The 23,424-nt window shown below is 35.4% G+C and overlaps 2 protein-coding genes and 1 long non-coding RNA gene across 9 annotated transcripts in view; 2 read left to right on the top strand and 1 right to left on the bottom strand.

The window, feature by feature from the left end:
• The window catches only part of YTHDC1 (YTH domain containing 1), a 35,309-nt gene extending 17,946 nt beyond the window's left edge, over nucleotides 1–17,363 (top strand). For 4 of the 7 annotated variants that reach the window (XM_019829414.3, XM_019829412.3, XM_006931083.4 and 1 more), the window contains 10 exons: nucleotides 176–284; nucleotides 363–480; nucleotides 6,926–7,010; nucleotides 7,956–8,122; nucleotides 10,638–10,720; nucleotides 11,948–11,984; nucleotides 12,057–12,120; nucleotides 12,230–12,292; nucleotides 13,909–14,043; nucleotides 16,364–17,363. In XM_019829414.3, coding sequence (XP_019684973.1) covers nucleotides 176–284; nucleotides 363–480; nucleotides 6,926–7,010; nucleotides 7,956–8,122; nucleotides 10,638–10,720; nucleotides 11,948–11,984; nucleotides 12,057–12,120; nucleotides 12,230–12,292; nucleotides 13,909–14,043; nucleotides 16,364–16,588 — 1,086 coding nt within the window. In that variant the 3' untranslated portion in view covers nucleotides 16,589–17,363. The remainder of the gene's footprint in view (nucleotides 1–175; nucleotides 285–362; nucleotides 481–6,925; nucleotides 7,011–7,955; nucleotides 8,123–10,637; nucleotides 10,721–11,947; nucleotides 11,985–12,056; nucleotides 12,121–12,229; nucleotides 12,293–13,908; nucleotides 14,044–16,363) is intronic. The other 3 variants (XM_003985313.5, XM_003985312.5, XM_019829413.3) reach the window with 1 other exon arrangement.
• LOC123385050 lies at nucleotides 13,470–21,437 on the bottom strand. The gene is made up of 4 exons (XR_006597032.1): nucleotides 21,307–21,437; nucleotides 18,809–18,936; nucleotides 15,932–15,992; nucleotides 13,470–13,642 (listed from the first exon to the last, which is right to left on the bottom strand). It is a non-coding gene; the product is annotated as an uncharacterized LOC123385050 (long non-coding RNA).
• Nucleotides 19,691–23,424, top strand: part of LOC101087662 (UDP-glucuronosyltransferase 2A1-like) — a 53,107-nt gene continuing 49,373 nt past the window's right edge. Inside the window, exons 1-2 of the mRNA XM_045056266.1 lie at nucleotides 19,691–20,344; nucleotides 20,623–20,691. Of these exons, the coding sequence (XP_044912201.1) occupies nucleotides 20,248–20,344; nucleotides 20,623–20,691 (166 nt within the window). The 5' untranslated portion in view covers nucleotides 19,691–20,247. The remainder of the gene's footprint in view (nucleotides 20,345–20,622; nucleotides 20,692–23,424) is intronic.

The following is a 23,424-nucleotide window of genomic DNA, read 5'->3' as shown; positions in this document are numbered from 1 at the left end:
TTTTTAATAAATTAGCACATTATTTTGACAGCTGATAAGTAAGACCTTTCTTAATTATAGCTTACTTAAATTTAAAATACAACAGTATCAGTAGCCTTGGTCTTTTGCAGATACAATTGCAGTGGTGAAAGATTTGCATTAATTTCAGTCTGTGATCTTTATGTTATTTGTGTAGGGTGTTTGGTCCACGCTGCCAGTAAATGAGAAGAAATTAAATGCTGCATTCAGATCTGCAAGGAGTGTTATCTTAATATTTTCTGTCAGAGAGAGTGGAAAATTTCAAGGTAAGGATAAAAATAATTTGGATATGTAAAAACATCATTTATATTAGGCACCTGTTTATTGTGATTTGATCCCCTTAGGATTTGCAAGACTTTCTTCAGAGTCACATCATGGAGGATCTCCTATACATTGGGTGCTTCCAGCAGGAATGAACGCTAAAATGTTGGGAGGAGTTTTTAAAATTGACTGGATTTGCAGGTAAATTATACATTCTAGTGTAGATAATTAAATCTGCACTAAATGGCTGCCAGTTGGGACTAATATTAAAACTCCACAGTTTTTTAGCTTTAATTTATTCTCTCTGATGATTACACTCTTTTTTCGGACTCATTCCTAGGCTGATTTGGATCCAAAAAAATTAACAGTGTTAAAGTAAAGTTAAACATCAATACGTTTTGCTTATCTTGTTCACTGTCTTTATATCTCCTATAGGATGTAAAGGCAAAGGTTTATGTAGTCAGGAGTTTTATGTAGTTTATTTGTACTCTGTATTAGTAATATAGCAGTAAGTTTGTCATGAATTAGACAGTTGCTTGGAATGTTACCTGGATAGATCTATGTGATTTTAGTGATTTAACGTGTCATTTAGTAACTGGTATAGGAAAATAGCCACTGTTTAACTTGGCCCATATTTTGGAGGTAACTAATTTAGTTGTGAACAAGTGCTTTTTCTTAAGGAAATAGCAAAACATATTTAGTTGGTATTATATTTTGAAAATGGTAATTAAGATTTAAATATGTTTATTAGAAATAACTGAGTTATTACAACTATTGTTATGTTCTTACTGAATATGCATTGTTAGAAAGTGATAAAAGAAGTAAATTTAGGTGATACAAACTTTAACACTTCATGAAATGGACACTCTCCTGTGGAGAGCTGCAAAATGGGGCAGAAGGCAGAAAGCTTTTAATATTTTTAATGTTTATTTTTGAGAGAGAGGCAGAGTGCAAGCAGAGGAGGGGCAGAGAGAGGGAGAAATATAGAATCTGAAGCAGGCTCCAGGCTCTGAGCTGTCAGCAGAGAGCCCCATGCAGAGCTCAAACTGAAGAATCTTGAGATCATGCATGACTTGAGCCAAAGTGGGACACTTCACTGAGCCACCCAGGCATCCCAGAAAGCTTTTATAGGATAAAGAACAAGAGAGAGACAAATAGAAAATGTCTTACTAGCTAGGGCTACGTTGTCAACCTCATTTGGGGTGAGAAGCCCAGACTCAAGGTGGCTTGGTGTTTGGGGATTGGCTGATTGGATATACTGCATTTCTGGTCAAGCTGAGCACATACAGGGACACAAAAGTTAGACCTAAGCTTCTGTTTGCTGACATGACACATCCAGCAGGAGCGGCTACATCTTGGGCCTAGAAAGTTATTTTAACATAAAAAACTAAGTATTTGAGTGAACTTTATATGGCATGTACACATCTATTGCCTATAAAATTAATTTCAGTAAAAAAATATTACTTGAAACAGACCATATGTATTTTTTTATAAGTTGAAATTAGCTTAGGTATCGGATTTTGATGAGGATGGAAGAATTGGATAAGAGTGAAAAATGCTATTCATATCTGGTCTGGAAGGCAGATTAGGAAGAGCATGGAAACACAAGCAGAAGCCATGGGGCTTAGGAGATGGTAAAGCGGTGGGTGGGGAGGGGAAGGTATGTGAGTGGGGTAGGGAGTCCTTTTTTTTTTTTTTTTTAATAGATGATAAAAGATAGAGATGAACAGTAATGTGGGCCAGCCAAAGGAGTTAAACTTTTATGTATGGGAAAGTGAAGAACTGTGAACATACATAAGCAATAATACAGTGAAAATAGTATATTAGGTTGATTGTTGATAGAGTAGCAAAACTGCATAAAAATATATCATCATTACTTCTCATCCCATCATTACTTTCTATAGGGAAAAATTGGAAGCAATCTAAATTCTTCCATATAGGAAACTGGTTAAGTGAATTATGGTTTGTCGCTTAAATGTAATACACAGAAGTAATTATCCATGTGACAACATGGAAAAAACAAATGAAAAATTGCATAATTATAATGTTGGAATGCAGTGTTAGGTTGGTGAGGGTGTCGGTGATAATTCCCCTACTCCATTGTACCCAGGATTTTTAAATAAAAATTTATGGCTCTTTAGAAATTAAGGTTATAAATAAGTTATACTTCTATTATAATCAAATTAAGATTATAAAATTTAAAGATCTGGTAGCAGTTTTTTGGGAAAACAAGGTGCTTGCTATTTCTTAGCAGAGATAGACTTATTTATTTGGATGTCTATAAATGTATAAAAACCAAAGAAGTTTGTTAGTCTGTGGTTTTATGACTAGAAACATTATTGGTGGTACTGGAAAGTATTTGGAAATAATGTTGTCTTAGGATTAGTAGACAAAATAATTACCCATTTTAAATTGGTTGCAGCTAATTTTGTTTTGAATGTTACTTGTTCTATTAACCTTCATTTCCCAATTCTTGATAAGGAAATTTGTTTTTTAATTTCAGAAGGTGAGCTTAATTTATTCACATATTGTCTTCCTCACTGACTTATTGGCTATTTTACCAACTTGTTTGATATGTGTTCACTAACAAGAGGTACAAACCCAAAATACTAACGTTTTGTACAGAATTTTGGGTAGTAAAGTTTCTTTATTGTACTTACGTTTATGTTGACCTGGAAAGAATTTTCTTTTTCTTTTTTCTTTTACCTTTTCTTTTCTCTTTTTCTTTTTCTCTTTCTTTCTCTTTTTCTTTTTAAGAGCATGTGTGCAGGAGGGGCAGAGGGAGAGTGAGAGAGAGAATCTTAAGCAGACACCATGCCCAGCACAGAGCCCCATGTGGGGCTTGATCTCATGACAGTGAGATTATGACCTGAGCCAAAATCAAGAGTTGCATACTTAACCGCCTGAGCCACCCAGGTGCCCCAAGAATATTCTTTTCTTTTTTTTTTTTTCATGTTTATTTATTGAGAGAGAGGGGGAAAGCAAGCGAGTGTGCACCAGTGGGAGGAGGGGCAAAGGGAAAGGGAGAGAGAGACTCTTAAGCAGGCTCCATGCCAACGCAGATGCTGATGCAGGGCTCGTTCCCACAAATCATGAGATCATGCATGACCTGAGCTGGATTCAAGAGTCAGACACTTAACTGACTAAACCACCCACGTACCTCAAGAATGTACCTCAAGAATATTCTTTTTTTTTTCTCTTTATTGAGGATTTATTTATTTATTTATTTATTTACTTATTTATTTATTTAAATATATGAAATTTATTGTCAAATTGGTTTCCATACAACACCCAGTGCTCATCCCAAAAGATGCCCTCTTCAATACCCATCATCCACCCCCCATCAGCCCTCAGTTTGTTCTCATTTTTTAAGAGTCTCTTATGCTTTGGCTCTCTCCCACTCTAACCTCTCTCTTTTTTTTTTTTTTTTTCCCTTCCCCTCCCCCATGGGTTCTTGTTAAGTTTCTCAGGATCCACATAAAAGTGAAAACATACGGTATCTGTCTTTCTCTATATTACTTATTTCACTTAGCATAACCCTCTCCAGTTCCAACCACATTGCTACAAAAGGCCATATTTCATTCTTTCTCATTGCCACGTAGTACTCCATTGTGTATATAAACCACAATTTCTTTATCCATTCATCAGTTGATGGACATTTAGGCTCTTTCCATAATTTGGCTATTGTTGAGAGTGCTGCTATAAACATTGGGGTACAAGTGCCCCTATGCATCAGTACTCCTGTATCCTCAAGAATATTCTTAAAGAAAAACTACAACTTTAATTTTTAAAATACTCATCACTTAGTTCAAGAGTAGTTTTATAATGAAGAATTCTGAGGGGCATGTAATATTACGTTGGTATTTCCTTGGGTAAGTCTATTGTATTCTTAAGTTTTGTGTATAAAATGAGAATTACATTTGGTTCAGTTAAGAGGATCAAACTTTAAATATACATGCTGAAGGCTTTCTATCATTAATAGTAATTGTTATCAATATTTTTTCTTTTCAGATATGATAGTTTTGATAGACTTATTTAAGCACCCTTTGGATTTAATAATAACTAGACTTAAGTTTATTTAGGTGTGGTCTCTCGACCACTTGTGTCAGTAGTATCTGATCGTTAAAATGCAGAATCTTAAGACACACCTCGAACCTCTTGAATTTCTGATGGCTCATGTATTTTGTAGGCACACTGAAGTTTAAGATCACATGGTGCGTGTTAGCAGATAGGAGAGGAGCCATAAAAAGTGACTTAAGTTATCACTGGGAATTACCTCTAAATAAGGCTATACTCTATAAAATGTCATTTGTCCAGAATTAAATTAGCATCTACTGATGCTATTTTATACTCACCCCTTCCATGTTCATTCCACTTAGCCCATTTTCTCTTTTCTTTTAGAACTTCTCCATTATTTCTTTTAACTTTAGTAGCCAAACCTCTATATAGTACATAAGAGCCTTCGTACAGTTGTATGTTCTTTTGTTAAATTTGTCCCACTTAACCAAACCCCTTAAATCAGCGAGTTACTTCCATGTTCTTTGGATTACTCACAATAAAGCTGGTCATCTGTAGTTGTCTTCATTACACATGTCAGTTTAAAAGGTAACTTTTAGGATGTTTATTCTATAACTACGATGACTGTGGTCCTGTAGTTTCTCTAAATACATTCTGAGTCCTATTTTGCTTAGGGCCTCATAGTTCTTGGTGATACTCTGGTAGGTATGTATTTGTCAACACACACAAAAAAATATCTGTAGAATCTAGTTAGAACCAATGCCATCGAGAAGCTTAATCCCAAGTGACTCAACCCAACTCAGTGTGTGGTTTTATGTTGGTCCTTCAGTATTTCATTGCTAATATTTAAATAACAGTGATAACTTTCTGCAGGAACAATTTGTAACTTCCTGTATTTTGGTGGCTTGTAGGTTATTTATTCCTCTCCTGTAACTGTTTTTTAACTGGCAATTTAGAGGGAAAATCTAAGAAAGTATTAAAGTACAAAGAATTGTTACTAGAGATTTCCCTCTGGATACCCTAGGCTTTGGTATAGACTTGTTTCTTTTAACTTCTAAGAGCTGAAAAGTTAAAAAAAAAAAAATGTGTGTATATATTTTGTATACAAATAGGTATACATTCTTGAGCCACTTTTGGTGTGTGAAGTAAGATGTATATTATTACACTAAGAATTCAAGCTTTTTAGTAATACCTAGTGGGTATTTCCATCATTCATAGCCCACTTCCCCCATATATTCACATGATCACCACCACAGAGCATGCCACTGTGTTAACTTTAGATACACTTTACTCTTCCCCAAAGTTTAAAGAAGTTATAAAATTTCAGCATCCTATATTCATCTTTAAGAAAATTGTTGTAAGAGTAGAACAAATGGCTATATAGCTTATCCACTAGACCAGGTTGTTTGTGTTTTTTCTTCTCCATTATACCTTTGCTCAAGCTCTCTCATGGCTTCAAACGTAACCCTTCCTTAGCTCTTTACATTTGGCTTTTCCTGGGTCACTTTTCTTTCAGGCATATTCCATATGCTACTTCTTCCAGGAAGCATTTTTTGATTATTTTCTTTCTTTCCAAAATAGATGTGACCAGCAAAACTTTCATGTGCTCGTTTATTCTTCTTTGATAGTTGTGGAAGAAATTTACGAATGCAAGCAGCTCTTTATCTTACTCCTCTTTCTATGTCTTTGGGCTGAGCAGTTTCATGTGTATCGTAGATACAATAAATAATTCTTTAACGCATTTATTTAATTTGGCATTACTTTGCACACACATAGATAATGCCTTGTTAAGTGCTGTTAACTTGATTATTCCTTGATAATTAATAGGAATGAATTGCATTTAGCATTATGCTAGGTTGATAAAGAATATAAAAATACAGGCTGTCTCTTTTAAGTTGGTGAGACCATTTTGCCCTATGGCTCAGAGTTTAGAGCCTGAGTTTCTTTAAGTTACATAAGTACTCACCTAAGTGGAGGGCATAATTCATATGTGCAGACATACGAATTTGTACGTATAAACATTTGTATTGTCAAGAACCATTCCATGGGTGATAGGGAACTATTGTCTTCCTGAAAAAGAGAGGAAATTGGAATCTGGGAGAGCAGTTCTGAACGAAGGGTAGGGGACACTTACTTTCATTTGGTATTAACTATCTGATGAAGGTTCAGCTCTTTGTTGATTAGTTAATAAAAAATGCGGTTTGTTTACACAGAAACGAGCTAACTAAACATGTTATATGTCGTTCCATTTGCACACTATTAAAAACAGGTATGAAGTGTAGGTGGAGATACCATTGTTTATAAGCTGAAGAATTCAGCTCAGGCTCAGAGGAGGAAGAGAGAGAGTGCTTGAGAGCGAGCGAGCACGCGCTGGGGTTTAAACCCAAACTGTCTTGGTTTCCAAGCTCATGTTCTTACACACTGTATTATTTAGCTTATTTTTGAGAACACTGGAGAATGTGGAAAGAACCCTTCTCTTAAAGGTGCTCTCTCTCTGGGGAATGAATGCTTCTAGCCTAAGTAATTCTTTAAATTTTAGTCATGTTTAAATCAGGATTAACTGCTGAAGTAATATAACGTCCCTAAAGGATTCTGCAAAAGAATATAATTGGTATTACTTTGTATTTAGGCGTGAATTACCCTTCACTAAGTCAGCTCATCTCACCAATCCTTGGAATGAACATAAGCCAGTAAAGATTGGACGTGATGGACAGGTTTGTTGTCTTACTTGATTATTTAAAACACATACATTTAATCATTCCTTTTAGAGAATTTTATTGAAGGACATTTTTAAGCCATTTTTGAAAGAATTCGTGTGAAAGATTAAGGGAAAATATTCTTACTTGGAATTCACAATCACTGTGGTTTTGACCAATTAGTAAGACCTCCATAAATGTTGAAAGATAGGTAGGTTTATATGGTACTTAATACAATTGAAAGAAAAGTTTTTGATGAGAAATTCTGGTCCTGATTTTAAATTGTTTTTCATTATGTTATTTACTGCACTTTGTATAATTTTAGAAATGCCATTTAACATCTTTGCTGAAGTTTTCTAATCAGAAGGAAGCTATATGAAAAGTATATGTACCCAGGTTTTCAAGTCTGCAAATGAAATTATAAGTGTAGTGATTTAAACCCGAATCTTCTACATGTAACTTTGAACCAGAAGCGGTGTGCTTTCATTACTCATAAATGAAATTGCTGGTGGTTGAAAATAAATCTTCATTTTAAAAAGCCATACATTAGTCTCCCTTTGTAGTTTTTGTAATGTAGTTTTGTAATGTATTTTGGCACACTAACATGTTTTTCCTCCGCTGAGTTAAGGTAGATAACTTTGTCCTGATATTTTTGTATTTTGCACAAAGAAACATTCCTTTGTTTGCAGAGGATGATTGTCATAGAGTTTTAAGTAACTGCATTTGTGTATTTAACTTTGCAGATTATATACTTTTAGTTTGTACCCGTATATAAATACATAAAACACTTTTGAAAGGTTTTTTAAAACCTTTCAAGGAAGTTTATTGGAATCCTGTATGATCATCAGCTTTGAGAAGGAAGTCTTCAAGTCGGTTTTTGTTCTTGTACTTCAGGAAAATACAAGAAGTCTATTGAAAATTTCTCCTGTTTTCGTCTTGTAAATTACTACTTTCCTGTTCTAGGAAATTGAACTTGAATGTGGAACCCAGCTTTGTCTTCTATTTCCCCCCGATGAAAGTATTGACTTGTATCAGGTCATTCATAAAATGCGTCACAAGAGAAGAATGCATTCTCAGCCCCGATCAAGAGGACGTCCATCCCGTCGAGAACCAGTCCGGGATGTGGGAAGGTTAGAAACGTTCTTTGGACTGATAATAGGCACATGTATCAGAATAACATGATGGAGGAATGTGATTCGTCAAAAGTTTGTCCTGCGGTAAAGAAGAAAGAGAAAATCCTCAAATCAAGCTGCATGGACTAGTTTGTGGCTTCATTGAGGATTTCACATGGTCACCTTGGTCTCAGTCATTTTTCAAGAGGAAAATGGGGATCTTTCCTTATGCAGAAAAAAATTATTTGCTAAAGAGTGATAACCAGTTTAAATTAGATAGTTTTCTGATAATACAATGTATGCAATTGCAATGAGGTAGGCCTTTGTTGCTCAGAACAGGCTAGAAAGGAGGAAGAGAGAAGGAAGTCTTTATTTGCAAAAATTGTTAATATTTTGTAAAAAGCCTTTTCTTTCAGGTGTGTCTCTGGATAAGCCTTATCAGATATGGGACTTTTATAAAGGATCACTAATGTTTTTTCAGAAGATGACGCCTCATTTAGAGGATAAAATATTTTAAGTTATTTTGATATTCAAGAGGAGCATTATTGGGACTGTTTCAAATTTTATCACCGTGATGTGTTAACCCCATTGCCAAATATTCTCTAACATGTACCCAGTGAATTCACACATCTTGCTGAGCTTCTGAAAACAATAGGTTCTTTCCAAAGGGGATCAAGTGGCCCTGGGAGACCCGGCAACAAACCGAAAAGAAGGGCTGTTGCTGTGTCTGTTTACAACTTTTCCAGATGCTGGCAGTACCTGTGGACTTAAAATGTTTTTTAGAGGATCGTCATGGTTATTGATCACTACTTTATGAACTAAGCAGCATTTTCCAGGAAAAGGGGGTTTAACTTGTTACAGAATTGGAGAAGTCTTTGCAAAGGACTGATTTAAGCCCTTCTACCCAACACCTTCCCCTGTGTAGATTTGCATACAGCTAAATCTAAAATATTCTGCTAAAGACTGTTGGATGTATGGTTGATGGGATGAAACCTTTGGTTAAGTTTCCTTTTGGTGGAAACATCCTGTGGTAGGTACAGATAATCCAACAAGAGTCCCCATTTCTTTGAGCTTAAAAAGGACACTGTCAAGTAGGTAGGAGGACACCTGGCAGAGCCCCCTTACTTTTGGCCTTAAAGGACTGAACACCAAGATGTCTTTTGAAGTTTAAGCTAAGAGGTTTCCAGTGCAATACAATATATACAAGTGAAGTTTTTACCTCAGTTTTGCAATGGACTGCAAACTATACTTATTACACCACTACACCTTCTCTCAAGCCTGCCAGGGCCTCCATATATGTATGGCTTACAGCTTAAAGTCAGTAGTTGGACTACTATATGAACTGTTTCTATCATGTTTTATACCGGTCGTAAATGCACTCCCCAAACTACAAGAAAGCGGTATGTTTATTTTTTAAACCAGCTTTTAATTTTCTTAGTCTTATTTATTGTAGATGCAACTGTTTTTATTTTGTTGGGGAGGGCGGGGGCTTGGGGTAATTGCACTTTGCAGTTTGAGTGAACTTGTCTTGGAAAAGTTAATGAAAGCAGTTGATAACTCAAAGAAACAGCTGGAAAACTAGTGATGCCAGGTTATTATATAGACTTTTTATTTGACAGTAAGGGTAAAAAGATACATTTATTGCCAAAAAAACTTGGAATTCTTGTTTTTATTTTGTGTAGCTCTTTATTAAATGCTAAATAAAGTGAAGTGTACTTAATGATGTATTACATTAGCCATTGAGATTTATGGGAGACCATAAAGAGCAGTCCTCTGCAGACAGTAAAATTTCACTTTCTAAAGAATATATACTTTGAACTCGTTTTATGAACTCTGTTAAATTGCTCCATTACTTTCCAGTTTTATTTTAAGGCATTGTCTCTGGAAAAAATTCCCTTAGTTTTTAAATGTTATTAACTATAGAAATTAGTTTTTCCAAGTATTAAGATTATCAAAACTTTCCTGTAAAGTCACTTGGAATAAGTATCAAATTTTCTGTACGATCATGTGAAAAGCATAATTTTGTGCAAAGCAAAAGAAGCAAGAAATAATTCTGTGTAGACGTCTTCTAAGATGGTATTAATAAGTTTGAATATATAGATTTTAGAGTTACCTATTGTGTAATGGTGATAGTTTTTTTTTTTTCTTTGTTTTTTCACGTGAATGGAGACTTTATTTGGGAAAGTGTTAAATTGGATGTTTACGTTAGTTTGAGAGCAGCTCATTTACTTTTGTTTAGAATACTAAAATGTGATTTACATATTTGGAGCAGACCGCTCTTTCCAAGTTTTTCATGATAGCATGAGATTATAGAGCATATCTAGTTCCAGCAATACATTCAAGGATTGATTTATATAGTAATTAAAGGAATTAAAATTTAGAAATTTTAAGATTTGCTCACCAGAAATTAGGATGTTATTTTAAAGGAAATAATGGGCTATTCTTTGTACTTATTTCTGTCAGAAACTCTTGCATTGCTGTTTGTTCTCCCAGCAGTTTTTGGTTTAATTTCTAATGTGTCTAATTTGTGTAGGCGTCGACCAGAAGATTATGATATTCATAACAGCAGAAAGAAACCAAGGATTGACTATGCCCCTGAGTTTCACCAGAGACCAGGTTAATATTTTATAATCCTGCAGATATTTGACTTAAAATTATGAAACAACAACAAAAACAACAACAACGACACAAAAACATTTATTGTAATCCTGTAGTTCTAAAAGTGAGAAAACTTTAGGACATGACTGCTTAAATCATAGGAAATTATCAATAGTTGTCACTTAAATTCTACTTCGTGAACGTTATCTATTTTAGTGTGACTCATCATCATCTGTTAATTACCTGATGTTGCTAATTTACAATTATTTCACAAATGGAAACTGCACATGTGTTTTAAGATTAAAGATGATTAGGGAAAGCAGCCATCTTACACTTTATTATGTTTTTCGTTTTCTATAATACTTAGTATTTCATGTGGTATATAGCTTTATTTGGAAACTGAAGTTATGCTATGTTTTTTTTAAATAAAAATCTTTCACATGTTTTTAGAGAGGAATGAGAATCTAGAAAGCAGCTTTCAGCTAGTCTTATCAGAATTTAAAAAGGCAGAGTTTAAGAGACGGTACTTACAATACACTTAACAAAAATTAGGCAATTTGGAAGTTGGTATTAGTGAACATTACAGCATTTTTTGGCTTGATAAACCTCATTCTTCTCCAAAATGGATATTCCTGAGAGTGAAATTAGTTTTTCCTCAGAAACATGAGCACTCAAATGTTTTTACATTTTAATTTGCTGAGTCCTTCCATCTTTTAAGATGGGGAGAAAGAATATTTCTTTTTTTGTCATGGTTCTTTCACTTAAAATGTATACATCTTCATTTTTGGGACTTGTTTTTCTCCCCCTTAAGTTTGCATTTTTAAAAACTGTCTGTGGTTGACTTAGCAGAGCTTGTGAATACCTAAGGTGGAAAGTAAACGTTTGTTTTTAAGGAAGTCCTATTACAGTGTCCTCAAGATAATTCCTCTGCCCTTACTTTTCTTATGGAGCAGAATGAAGAAATTTTCTATCTAGCGAGAATTGGGGTGTGGATTTAGAAGATTCATATGAAAACCTCTCTAGCAGTTTATAATTCTGTGGTATCAGTAAGTTATTAGTTACTTTCTAGATTATCTTGTAATCTAAGAAGAAAATCTGAAAATGGAATAATACAATAATAGCATCACTTAATAGCATCACTATATTTCATGGAAAGAATTGAAATGAGTGGTAAGGAAGGTTTAATTATAATGCCATAATAAAAAATATAAATTTGATTTACTAAAATGCTTGATGTTTGAACAGGGTATTTAAAGGATCCACGATACCAGGAAGTAGACAGGTAAGTTGGGTTCACTCTTGCTTAGTTTCAAATTACATTCTTAGAACTAGTTTATGAATTACCTGAATTTAGTTTCACAAATCTTATTCCCAACAGACGATTTTCAGGAGTTCGCCGAGATGTGTTTTTAAATGGGGTAAGCATTTCATTTTATATGTTTAATGTTCATAAAACCAGGATCTGATTTATTTTATAGTTCTGGGTTTGATTTTTATTATTATTGACATTGTTATTTTTCATTTTAGTCCTACAATGATTATGTGAGGGAATTTCATAACATGGGACCACCACCTCCTTGGCAAGGAATGGTTTGTATTTTTTTTTTTTTTTTTTTGCAAATTATTTCACTTCATTTGTAGTTTCATATATTTTGAATGCTTATTTGGAAGATGGCTGTTACAGTTACCCATTAAATAAATTGTTGGAATCTATTTTTACAACTAAAAACTAGTGAGTAATTTGATTTGTGTTAGTAGTACAAGTTTAATTAGTAAGTGTTATAGTTTATTTTTGTAGTAGCTAGTACTGCAAACTGCCTGGGTTCAGATACCTTCCCTTCTTAACTCTGTGATCTTGGGCAAGTTTCATAATAGGTTTCTTTCTTAGTTTTCTTTATCGGTAAAACTCAGAGGGTATTTGTCCATTCTTTGGCTCATCAAATTAATGTACTCATTCTGTGCAAGGCACTCTGCGTTAGGCTTGGTTGGTGAATGAAATCGACATTGTGCCTGTCCTTTTGTGGCTTGAAATTTAATGAATATCAGTGTTTACTTTATGGGATTGTCAAAATAATTTATAAAATACATGTGAAGTTTAGTAAAGTGCTTGATCCCAACACTCATTAATTTTTTTTTCTGTAAAATAAGGTTAATTAAATGCTGTTCATAACTATTCTTTTTCCTGTAAGAAAGCTGAATATTCTTCTTAAGAGTATCTTTTAAGGTATTGAGGATAGCTGAAGAATTAATTCCCAAGAAATAAAAAACTTGGAAGTTTAAATAGTGCTTATCTTTTTTTTTTTTTTAATGCTGCCTGTAATGTGGCTTCTTCATCTGACTTGTTGCACTTAAGGTACTGTGTACAAGATAGATGGATTAATAAGATTGCTTTCCTTAGATTCTGTGAAAATTTTTAAATGTCAAAATACTCTCTTGGCACTAACTAGGAAAGTAACCTTTGATTTGCTCTTACACATTTTATAATGGCATTTAAAAGTTCCTTAGATTCTGGAGATTTTGTTTTTGTTTTTTTTTTTTAAGGGTAGATGTTAAGATTGAGATGATTGATTCTAGATCCAGGATGCCTGATTATGGTGTCCAGCTCCACCTTTTTACTAGCAGTGTGATCTTAAGTTACTTAACCAGTTGTTGGTGCCTCCCTCAGTGCTTAGGACAGTGCCTGGCTCATTGTAAGCACTGATTAAGGGTTTACTGTGTTCTATTAGTATTTAAATGACACGACATGAAAGTGTAAACATATTAAATCTTCTTTTTTTAAGTTGGTGTATTTATTTTGAGAGAGAGGGAGAGAAGAGTGCACGGTGGGTGCATGGTGCGTGCACCAGCAGGGGAGGGGGAAAGAGAATCACAAGCAGGCTCCACACTGTGAGCATGGAACCCTGAGGCAGGGCTTGCACTGACGAACCGGGAGATCATGACCTGAGTGGAAATGAAGAGTCAGATGATTAACCGACTGAGCCATCCAGGAGCCCCAAACATGTTAAATCTTCAAGGATGTGTAATTAGTTTGTTATGCATATATTTCCAACAAGCACAACAAGAGGGTATTCTGACAAACCCTAATTCTGTGGAAGTAAATGGGTAGTACAGATTATTAAATTATTTGTTTGGATAGTGGAATTCTAAAAATGGTTTATTTACACGGATATTTGGTAGATGCTTATGGAAGTGGTTTCTTTTCTTAGGCTCCTTATCCTGGAATGGAACAACCTCCACACCATCCTTACTATCAGCACCATGCTCCACCTCCTCAAGCTCATCCCCCTTACTCAGGACATCACCCAGTACCACATGAAGCAAGATACAGAGATAAACGAGTAGTAAGTGCACGAGAAGGCAGAAGTGTGAAGGAACTACCTTGAATTCTGTAGATAATTTAAATGTGGGGATATTCTTACTCCATACTGTTTTGGAGTAATTCACAACTTGTTTTTATTAAGAATGGCTAATTCCTTTGGATTATTTAAATAGACTTATTTCTTTCACTGATCAAACAAACTGCTCAAGTGGAGGCAACTTCTGCATATAACTCTTAGGTAATAGTGTCCTGGGATATGGTGAATTAGATTTTCTTTCTGTACTGGGGTCTTCAGTTATAAATAATTGTGTAATTTTTATTGTAAATAGGTATTTTTAAGCTTTCTGTATATTCTGACTCAATTTTCATAGATTGGATGGTATGTATTAAGTTAGTTAACCGATCGTCTCTGGTCTTATTTAGTTACTTGTTTCTCTGATAAATTTTGTCAATTCACCTCCTCTATCTGACTCTTAAGAGAATGCTAACAAATAACAAACAGATGTTAAGAAAGGCAGATGGATAATTTTCCTTTAGTAATTACTGGTTCTAATAATTTGATATGGTTGATATGAAAAGCATTTTTTGATCTCTTCAAAACAGTGAATGAAAGACAGTTCTAGTTTGAGATTTATGGGATTTTTTTCCCATTATGCTAGTTGGGTTGAGTTTGTTTATTAAATGGTTGATATTCCTTTTTTTTTTTTTTCCCTTTCCCTAATAATACTTTCATTTTTTAAACTGAAATTGTCTCCTAGCACTTGTTAGCATAATTCCTTTGTATATAAGTTTGGTAGTCTTACGTAGTTAGGTTGTTAAAGTAGGATGTACAGTTTGGACACCTTCTTCAACCCTCTGTCATCCCCTCCCCCCCCAACCAGTTTGAGGTGATGAGTCTTTTGGCTGAGCCAAATAAACATTATCTTCCCACTTAGATGAAGAGCATGCATATTTGAGAGGGCCAGTCAGAGCAGTAGTGGCCTAGCCCGTTTTTGAGATAACTTTTTGTCTGTTATTTATTTTCTTATTCTCATAAAGACAGTAACTTTTCAAAATCAAATCCTATTAGGATCTTTAATATTCAGTGAAACAATCTGAGAATCCTGACTAATAGATGTTAATAGTTTTTTTTTTTCAGTAATACAGGAAGAAATATACGGCTTATGTATGATGAAAACTTAGTTGGCTAGATGGGTTGTGGTACTTTTTATAAATGATTACATAATTTTCAAAATAGTTCTTTCTAAGATTCTTTTATGAAAAGGTATTATTGTCCTTTTAAGTTTTATGCATCTGTATGTAATTTTTTGGTTAGTGTATATATTTTATGCTAGTATAATATTCATGTATTCAAGGTATGTGAGGGTGGAATTGTGTTTTTGAACACAATAATCTGAATATTTAAGCTGACTTTTGGAAAAAGACCAAGTTCAGTAAGTAAAGGTGAGTTGAGAACTAAGAATAGAAAGCTAGAGCAGGGATTAAGCCTAGAAGTAGTCACAGTGACACCTTGCACCTCATCTAGACAGTTGCTCATCTTACCCTCTCTTGTTCTCCCCAGCCTTTCATGTATATTTAGATCTATGTGGAGTAGACCTCACAATCTTACTAAAGTACATATTTTCTTAAAATTCTAGTTTTTTTAAATAAAAATTTTTTTGTATTTTTTGAGAGAGAGTGAGCCGGAGAGGGGCAGAGGACTCCATACCCAGCATGGAGCCCGATGTGGCGCTCGATCCCACAACAGTGAGATCATGACCTGAGCTGAAATCAGGAGTCGGATGCTTAACCAACTGAGCCACCCAGATGTCCCTCTTCTCTTAAAAGTCTATCAAATTTCGAAACTTGCTTGTCATTAACAATGGTTTAGTTTGAAAGAAAATCTGGAATATAACAACTCCTAGTTTTACCTTAAGAGGGCAGACTTGGTTCAGGTTGTAGAGTCAAAGGAGGAAAAGAAGTAGGGTTCACCTGTTGGAGAAAAACACGGATGATATTTAGCATAGTTGGCATCAGGCTTGCATCCATGATAGTTGATCGTCATCACTAGGTGATTATTTTGGCTTAAATCTTAGTAAAAAGAATTGGCTAGAAAAGTCATTAGAGTTGTATAAGAAACTTCCTGAAGTGAGTTGTTGCAACAAGGTTTGAATAATCACTGTTGTGGGTGACTAGTTAGGTGTCACAATCTTTTTCTAAGCAGTGTCAAAATTACATTCTGTGAATTAATGCATTAGTACATTTCTGTAGATTGTTTTTCCATACTGTACAGTAATTACAGTATGGGGACTCATAAGTTCCATTTGATTTTTGACATACCTAATCCATTTCTTATTTTCTAGCATGATTATGACATGAGAGTGGATGATTTCCTTCGTCGCACACAAGCTGTTGTCAGTGGTCGGAGAAGTAGACCCCGTGAAAGAGATCGGGAGCGGGAGCGAGACCGCCCTAGAGATAACAGAAGAGACAGAGAACGAGATAGAGGACGTGATAGAGAGAGAGAAAGAGAGCGATTGTGTGACCGGGACAGAGACCGAGGGGAGAGAGGTCGATATAGAAGATAATGCGCTTTTGGAAGCACTGATTGTTTAAAGATAAAGAAAATCTTGTATTTTTTTTTTTTGTGTGTGTTTACAAGTAGTAAATTTATTTTCAGCGGTCTACTTAAAGTTCATTGTGTAGAAGGGTTTATTATATCCCTTTTTGTTCCAAGCATGCAGTATAATACGAACTGGAAAAACTCAAATCCTCCAAAAATGCACAGTTGACAATTTGAGTTGACACTTTTATTAAAGGAGCAGAATGGAACAGTCCAAGAATGTAGATATTGATTCATTCTCCATAAATGTTCATCTACTTATAGTGTGTTCATCCTAGAGTTATTTTTTGTTTGTTTTCTTTTGGATCTTGATTGATGACTGCCATGATACTTTGCTTTGATGTGTTTCTAAATGTAGTTGCACACGGTTCAGTAAAAATAATGCTGCTATCAAGTATGCAAATATTGAAGTATGATGGTTTGACAGTATGGCAGTGTTGTAGCAGCCTCTTTGTTTCTCCCTTTCCCTCTTTTTTTAATCTTAAAAAGTCACTTTTTATTTTTCTTCGGTCTTCAATGATGAGAGCAATATTAAGAAGACATTGCTATCTAATTTTTAATCTTTTTAAATAAAAAATTCCTATGTTCAGTAGCATGGTTGATGCTATCGTTAGCCTTCCCCTCCAACTGTATACATTGGCTTGGAATGTTCACAACTTATGTGTGTGGCAGCGGAAGATACTCCATATTCTACATTGCTACTGTTTTGTATAAAATAAATTGGTAAAGATTGACACTTACCTGTTGTACTTCATTTTTGTCTGGATGCCAGTTTGTGTTCTTATGAATTACTGGACATAAAATGATGCTTTATGTTTGGGTACTTTAAGAACCCTGATTGCCACCCTCCCATTTTTTGCATATTTTAGCAGAAATGATTGATCTGGGCCAACTAATTTTAAAAGCCTACTTCTGTTGCTAATATAAGAACTGATGGTGTGTGATTGAGTTAGTATTTGATTAAGTGTTTATTCATCTGATAACATTTTTGGATCTAGTCTGGTCGTAGGATTGTTTTCTTATTTCAGGTTTTTCTGTTTTCATCTTTGATGAATAAATTATTTTACAGATGTTTTTCTGTTTTACTTTTAAAATACACTTTTGTAATTTAACTTCTTACAGTTACATACTTTAAATTAACCATCAATCCTTCCTAGTGGTAATAAGCTATATAAAACAGAGGGCCACACAAAACAGTGTATAAAAGCCTTTTTTGTATTTCAGCTTCTTGAGTTATACTTGAAATTTTGACTTTTATTAAGTTGAATTTTTCAGGCATTGGGATATTTAAATATTTGGCCACTTTTTTTTTCTTTTTTTACATAGTGTTGCATTTACTGTTGCACTGTGTACCAAATCATGATCACAGTTTTACAGAAGCTTAATCTGTATTGGTCTAAAAAGGGGAATGCAGGAATTTCACTCTTGGAAGATGTTTAAAGCTACCAGGATACTGCTTTTATGGTCACTGTATTATATTCTCCCTGGCATTTGGAATGTTTTTTCCATGCATTCATAATTAGTAGTTTTATTTACCTGTTTCAGAAATAAAGTCTAAGGATTTATTTTAATTATGTGCAGTGTAGTAGAGAAGAAAGAACATTTAGCTGGGGTTTGGGGGGGGAGGTTAGGAAACCTGGGTTCTGGTTGCACCATTGCCTTTAATTGGACTTAAAACAGTTGATAATATAACTGACATTTGTTGGTATTCATCAATAAGGTACAGAAGTTAATAGCTAATGGTTTTCTTCAAGTTTTAAACTGAAAATTTCTGGGGCGCCTGGGTGGCGCAGTCGGTTAAGCGTCCGACTTCAGCCAGGTCACGATCTCGCGGTCCGGGAGTTCGAGCCCTGCGTCAGGCTCTGGGCTGATGGCTCAGAGCCTGGAGCCTGTTTCTGATTCTGTGTCTCCCTCTCTCTCTGCCCCTCCCCCATTCATGCTCTGTCTCTCTCTGTCCCAAAAATGAATAAACGTTGAAAAAAAAAATTTAAACTGAAAATTTCTAAGATTTAGAGGAATCACCAAAAATGTTATTTTAAGAAATAACCAGTTACGCAAAATTAGGTAATACTAAAGTCATTTTCCTGAAATAATAGTAATAAATTGTAAATCATCGAGTGGTTAATATAAAAAGGCACTTTGTGCTTTTGTTACTTATTTCATCCTTCTGTAACATCTCACTTACTGTTTTTATAGATGGGGAGACAGGCCCAGAGAGATTAAACTTGCCCAAGAGTACAAAGGTAACAGTTGATGGAACAAGTGTCCATCCATATTGTATCTAATTTGGTCTTTCCAAAGAAGTCACCTCATCTGTTTTGGAAAGAAAGAGAACATAAATTAATACGTTTAAAACCAGGGTGCTAGGTCCTCCTAAGGATATTAAACATTTTCTTAAAGCTTTCTTACTATGGAGAAGTTATTCCTGGAGTGTGTAGTCACTTAGATGTTAACCTATGCTTTATAAGCTTGCTATCCAGTTAATTTATTCTAAAAAATTAACATTTATTGAGTTCTTACTAGTTATTAGGCATTCTGTATACTTACGTTAGCTCATTTAATCTTCACAAGAATTGATTTCTAATTTTTTTTTTTGTTTGGATGAAAAAACTGACAGGAACATAGTGTGAAAGATTACTTTATAATTTTTCCCCTCTGCAAAGGAGTCATAATAGTAAATAGTTGAAGACATGATCGTTTTTCTTACTGGGAGAGGCATGGTTTCTTCTGTGTACTCTACGATGTTAATTCTAAAAATCTCTAATCAGTAACATATAACATAGGTTCAAGTAAAAGAAATTTCAGTTACTCAAAGTTTAAAAATCCGTCTGGGATTTTATTGGCTACAGCAAAAGTTCAAGAGTGTGAATTCAGGTGTATCACTTCTCTTGGTTTTGCTTTCCCTCTATGCTTTATTCTTAGTCATAGTCTTTTTTTAAAAAGTTTTTTTAGTTTATTTTGGAAGACCGTACAAGTGGAGGAGGGACAGAGAGAGAGAGGGAGAGAGAGAATCCTATGCAGGCTCTGCCCTGTCAGCACAGAGCCTGACACAGGGCTTGAATTCATGAACTGTGAGATCATGACCTGAGCAGAAATCAAGAGTTGGGTGCTTAACTGACTGAGCCACCTAAGTGCCCCAGTCATAGTCTTAAGTGTTCTATAAATGTCCATCACCATCTCCAGGCTTCCATTATCCATATACTTCTCAATGTCAGAAAGAGAGAGATCAGTTTTCCACTATGTTTCTATAGCATTTCCTCAAAAGGACTCTGAATAGCCATGCTAGTTTCATGGGGCCAGCTCTGACCTAATGTGTGTCCAGGGAAGTGGGGTTCTTTGACCAACCAGTGTGGGAGGCAAAAGAGGCAGGAGATGATAATGGTCAGCTCCAGAGGAATTCTGTCAGGAAGGATGGCTTCCAAATGGTGGACAGAGTAACATATCTGATAAAACTTAATGTGTGATCTCATACAGAACTAACATCTGAATGTCTTCACTTTTCACTCACTGAGAGTATTTTGTCATAGGCATAGCTTCCTTTTCCTGGATATCTCTTTTCCTGCTGTAGAATGCATTGGTCACTCTTCTGAAGGACATAGATTCTGCTTTGCCATACTATTGTAAATGATCCCAAGGGATGTCGGATGTATGGAATACAAAGAAGGAAATGAGAATTGTTGCCAGCATTTCACTGACTTTGCTAGAGTTCCCCAACCTCAAGGTAAGGGTGACACGTAAGTCATTTTGTCCTGAATTTTAGAATTGTTTGGTTTGGATAGAAAATGCCTAACGCAATTTGATACACAAATTAAAAATGAGGCATATGATACTATGGGGGCAAAATTTTAATTTTTTGAGGGGAGGGGCAAACTTTCAGACCTCAAGTTCATTGTAGTGGGGATAGGAATCTTACGAATTTAATTTATAGTAATACAGGTCATCTGATATTTTTGCCTCTTTCCGTGACCCTAAATCTTACATTTTGTGTTTCCCTTTCAGTTTTTTCTGTCTCTTGTGTGGCATCTGAAAGACTGTTCAATCCTACTAACGGTACTCAGGGTGCAACAGGTCAGTAAATTATTGTTCTAGATTTGACTTCCACTGATGCCACTGAAGGGAACTTTATTTTTAAATTATATGGCCAGAACACAGGAGGCTACAGTTAGCCTCTCAAAGTTTCCAGGGGACTCTGATTTGAAATGTAAGCTTAGTTTTTGGCTGGAAATAGTGGATCACTTGGCACATAACTGGCTTATAGAATGCAAACATGCCTACTTCCCAGTTCATTTGTGGTGGTATTTCAGAAGTGTATGAGAATCGTGGTACAAATTAAGACTTAAGTGGTTTTTATGGGAACATTCTCTAGATGAAGTATTTTTTGTCTATTTAACTTGAGAGAGTTTTTAACTGAGATCTGTGGAGATAGAATGTTACTGGGATTAATTTTCAGCTCACAATACTTAATGTGTTTTTTTTTTTAATTTTTGTGTTTTCAAACTTTAAATGCATATAAAATATGTACTGTATACAGACTTTCTTTGGGGGATTTTGGGTATGATTAAATCCCATTTTTGTCATATCTTATTTCAAAATCACACCCATGTCCTGTGTAGAAAACCTCATGCAAAAGTGGGCTATTCTCATACTTTGCAAACAGACATTACCTTTAGAAACATACATTACCTTTAGTATAGCAGCTGTCTGTTACCACTGCCATGAGGACACACAGTTGAAGAGTTTGAGAACAGATTCCACTGACTCCTTTTATTAATAAATTTTAAATAACGGTTATGGTGAACGTTACTGGTTTCCTGTATGGCTCCGTTATCCTAACAGTTCTTGAACTATCACTGAAGTATCCGCCCCCCCCCCCCCCCCCCCCATAACCCATGTGTTTCAGAAATAACTGGCTCTGCCTTGTATTCGTTTTTTCCCACAGGAACTCCTAAATCAGTCTGGGCATGGCATTCCTTTTCCCCAAGACTTGGTTTAGAACTGAGCAGTTTACCATACATATGCCAATGAATGCTATGAGAGTTTTTCTGAGGATTTCTGGAAAAGAGATTTACTTGCTCTTAGAAAAGAGACAGTAGAATAGATACTTTTTCACCTTAGGGGACTAAATTATGTGACAAGCCTGAAGTTGTTAGAACTATTTTGTCAGCTTCAGGAAACTGGTTTAAGATAAATCCAACAAACAAGAAGACAAAGCCAGAAATATCTTGCGTTATAGAGTAGAACTTTTTTTTTTAATGTTTGTTTATTTTTGAGAGAGAGTGTTTGCGAGCGGGAGGGGGGCAGTGAGAGAGAGAGGAAGACAGAAGATCTGAAGCAGGCTGTGCGCTGACAGAGATCCTGATGTGGAGGTCGAACTTAGGAATCGTGAGATCATGACCTGAGCTGAAGTCGGACAGTTTACCGACTGTGCCACCCAGGCCCCCCATAGAATAGAACTTTCTTTAATCTTTGAGGAATTTTTTTTTCCCCCCACTGGACCTTGACCTAAAGATCCTTTATTTTTTACTTTTTACTTTTTTATTTTTTAAGTTTATTTTTGACAGAGACAGAGCATGAGCAGGGGAGGGGCAGAGAGAAGGAGACACAGAATCAGAAGCAAGCTCCAGGCTCTGAGCTGTCAGCACAGATACTGATGCGGGGCTTGAACTCACGGACCTCAAGATCATGACCTGAGCCGAAGTCGGATGCTCAACCGACTGAGCCACCCAGGCGCCCCCTAAAGATCCTTTAAACATGATCAGAGACTTACAGAAACAAAAACTATTTGGGAAGAGATCATCTGAATAAAGTAGAGGGTGAGGGTGCAGGATTAATAGGGACAAATAGATTTTGTTAAAGTACATTTCTGCTCGTCTAGAAATCACACAGGGATAGGTTTTACGACTAGATTCATGAGACTCAAGCGTGGGTGGGGGCAGAAAGGTGCTCAGAGCACATTGGAGTTGCATAGTAAAAAATAAGGTAAAGGAGGAAAAGCAAAAGAGAACTTTTTTGATGTCACATTTAATTCTCACATCATCTCTGGTAGGTGCCTCAGACTTTATTGCCAGCATGTAGTAAAGTCAGGCTTTGAGCCTCATTGTTTTAACTCAGTAGCCCACAATCATATTTTTAAAAATTTATTGAGGTAAATTGACATATATTAGTTTCAAGTGTACAACATAGTGATTTGTCATTTGTGTGTATTGCGAAATGGTTACCACCAAAGTCTAGTCACTGGCACTTTACAAAGTTAATACATTGTTAGTAACTATATTCCCCATGCTATACATTGTATCTCCATGACTACTTTTATAACTGGACCTTTGTACTTCTTTTGTTTTTAAGTTTATTTTTATTTATTTTGAGAGAGAGGGGCAGAGAGAGGAGAGAGAGAGAATCTCAAGCAGGCTCTGCACCAAATCTCAAGCCGGCTCCTCAAGGAGCCAGTTTTAGGGCTTGAACCCATGAACCATGAGATCATGACCTGAGCCGAAGTCAAGAGTTGGACATTGTTTTTTGTACTTCTTAATCGCCTTCACCCCTGTCATCTCCCACCTTCACCCCCTTCACCTCTGGCAGCCACCAGTCTGTTTCCTGCATCTGTGAGTCTAGGTTTTGTTTGATTGTTTTTTTAGATTCCACATATAAATGAAATCCTATGGTATTTGTCCTTTTCTGTTAGACTTGTTTCACTTAGCATAATACATTCAAGGTTTCTCCATGTTGTTGCAAATGACAAGATAAATATTCCTTTTATGGCTGAGTAGTAGTCCTTTTTGTGTGTGTATATCATATCTTCAT

Source organism: Felis catus, chromosome B1 (genome assembly GCF_018350175.1).
Source record: "Felis catus isolate Fca126 chromosome B1, F.catus_Fca126_mat1.0, whole genome shotgun sequence".
Classification (NCBI taxonomy): Eukaryota; Metazoa; Chordata; class Mammalia; order Carnivora; family Felidae; genus Felis; species Felis catus.
Note: the sequence above shows the minus strand (reverse complement) of the source record. Positions and strands in the feature narration are given on the sequence as shown.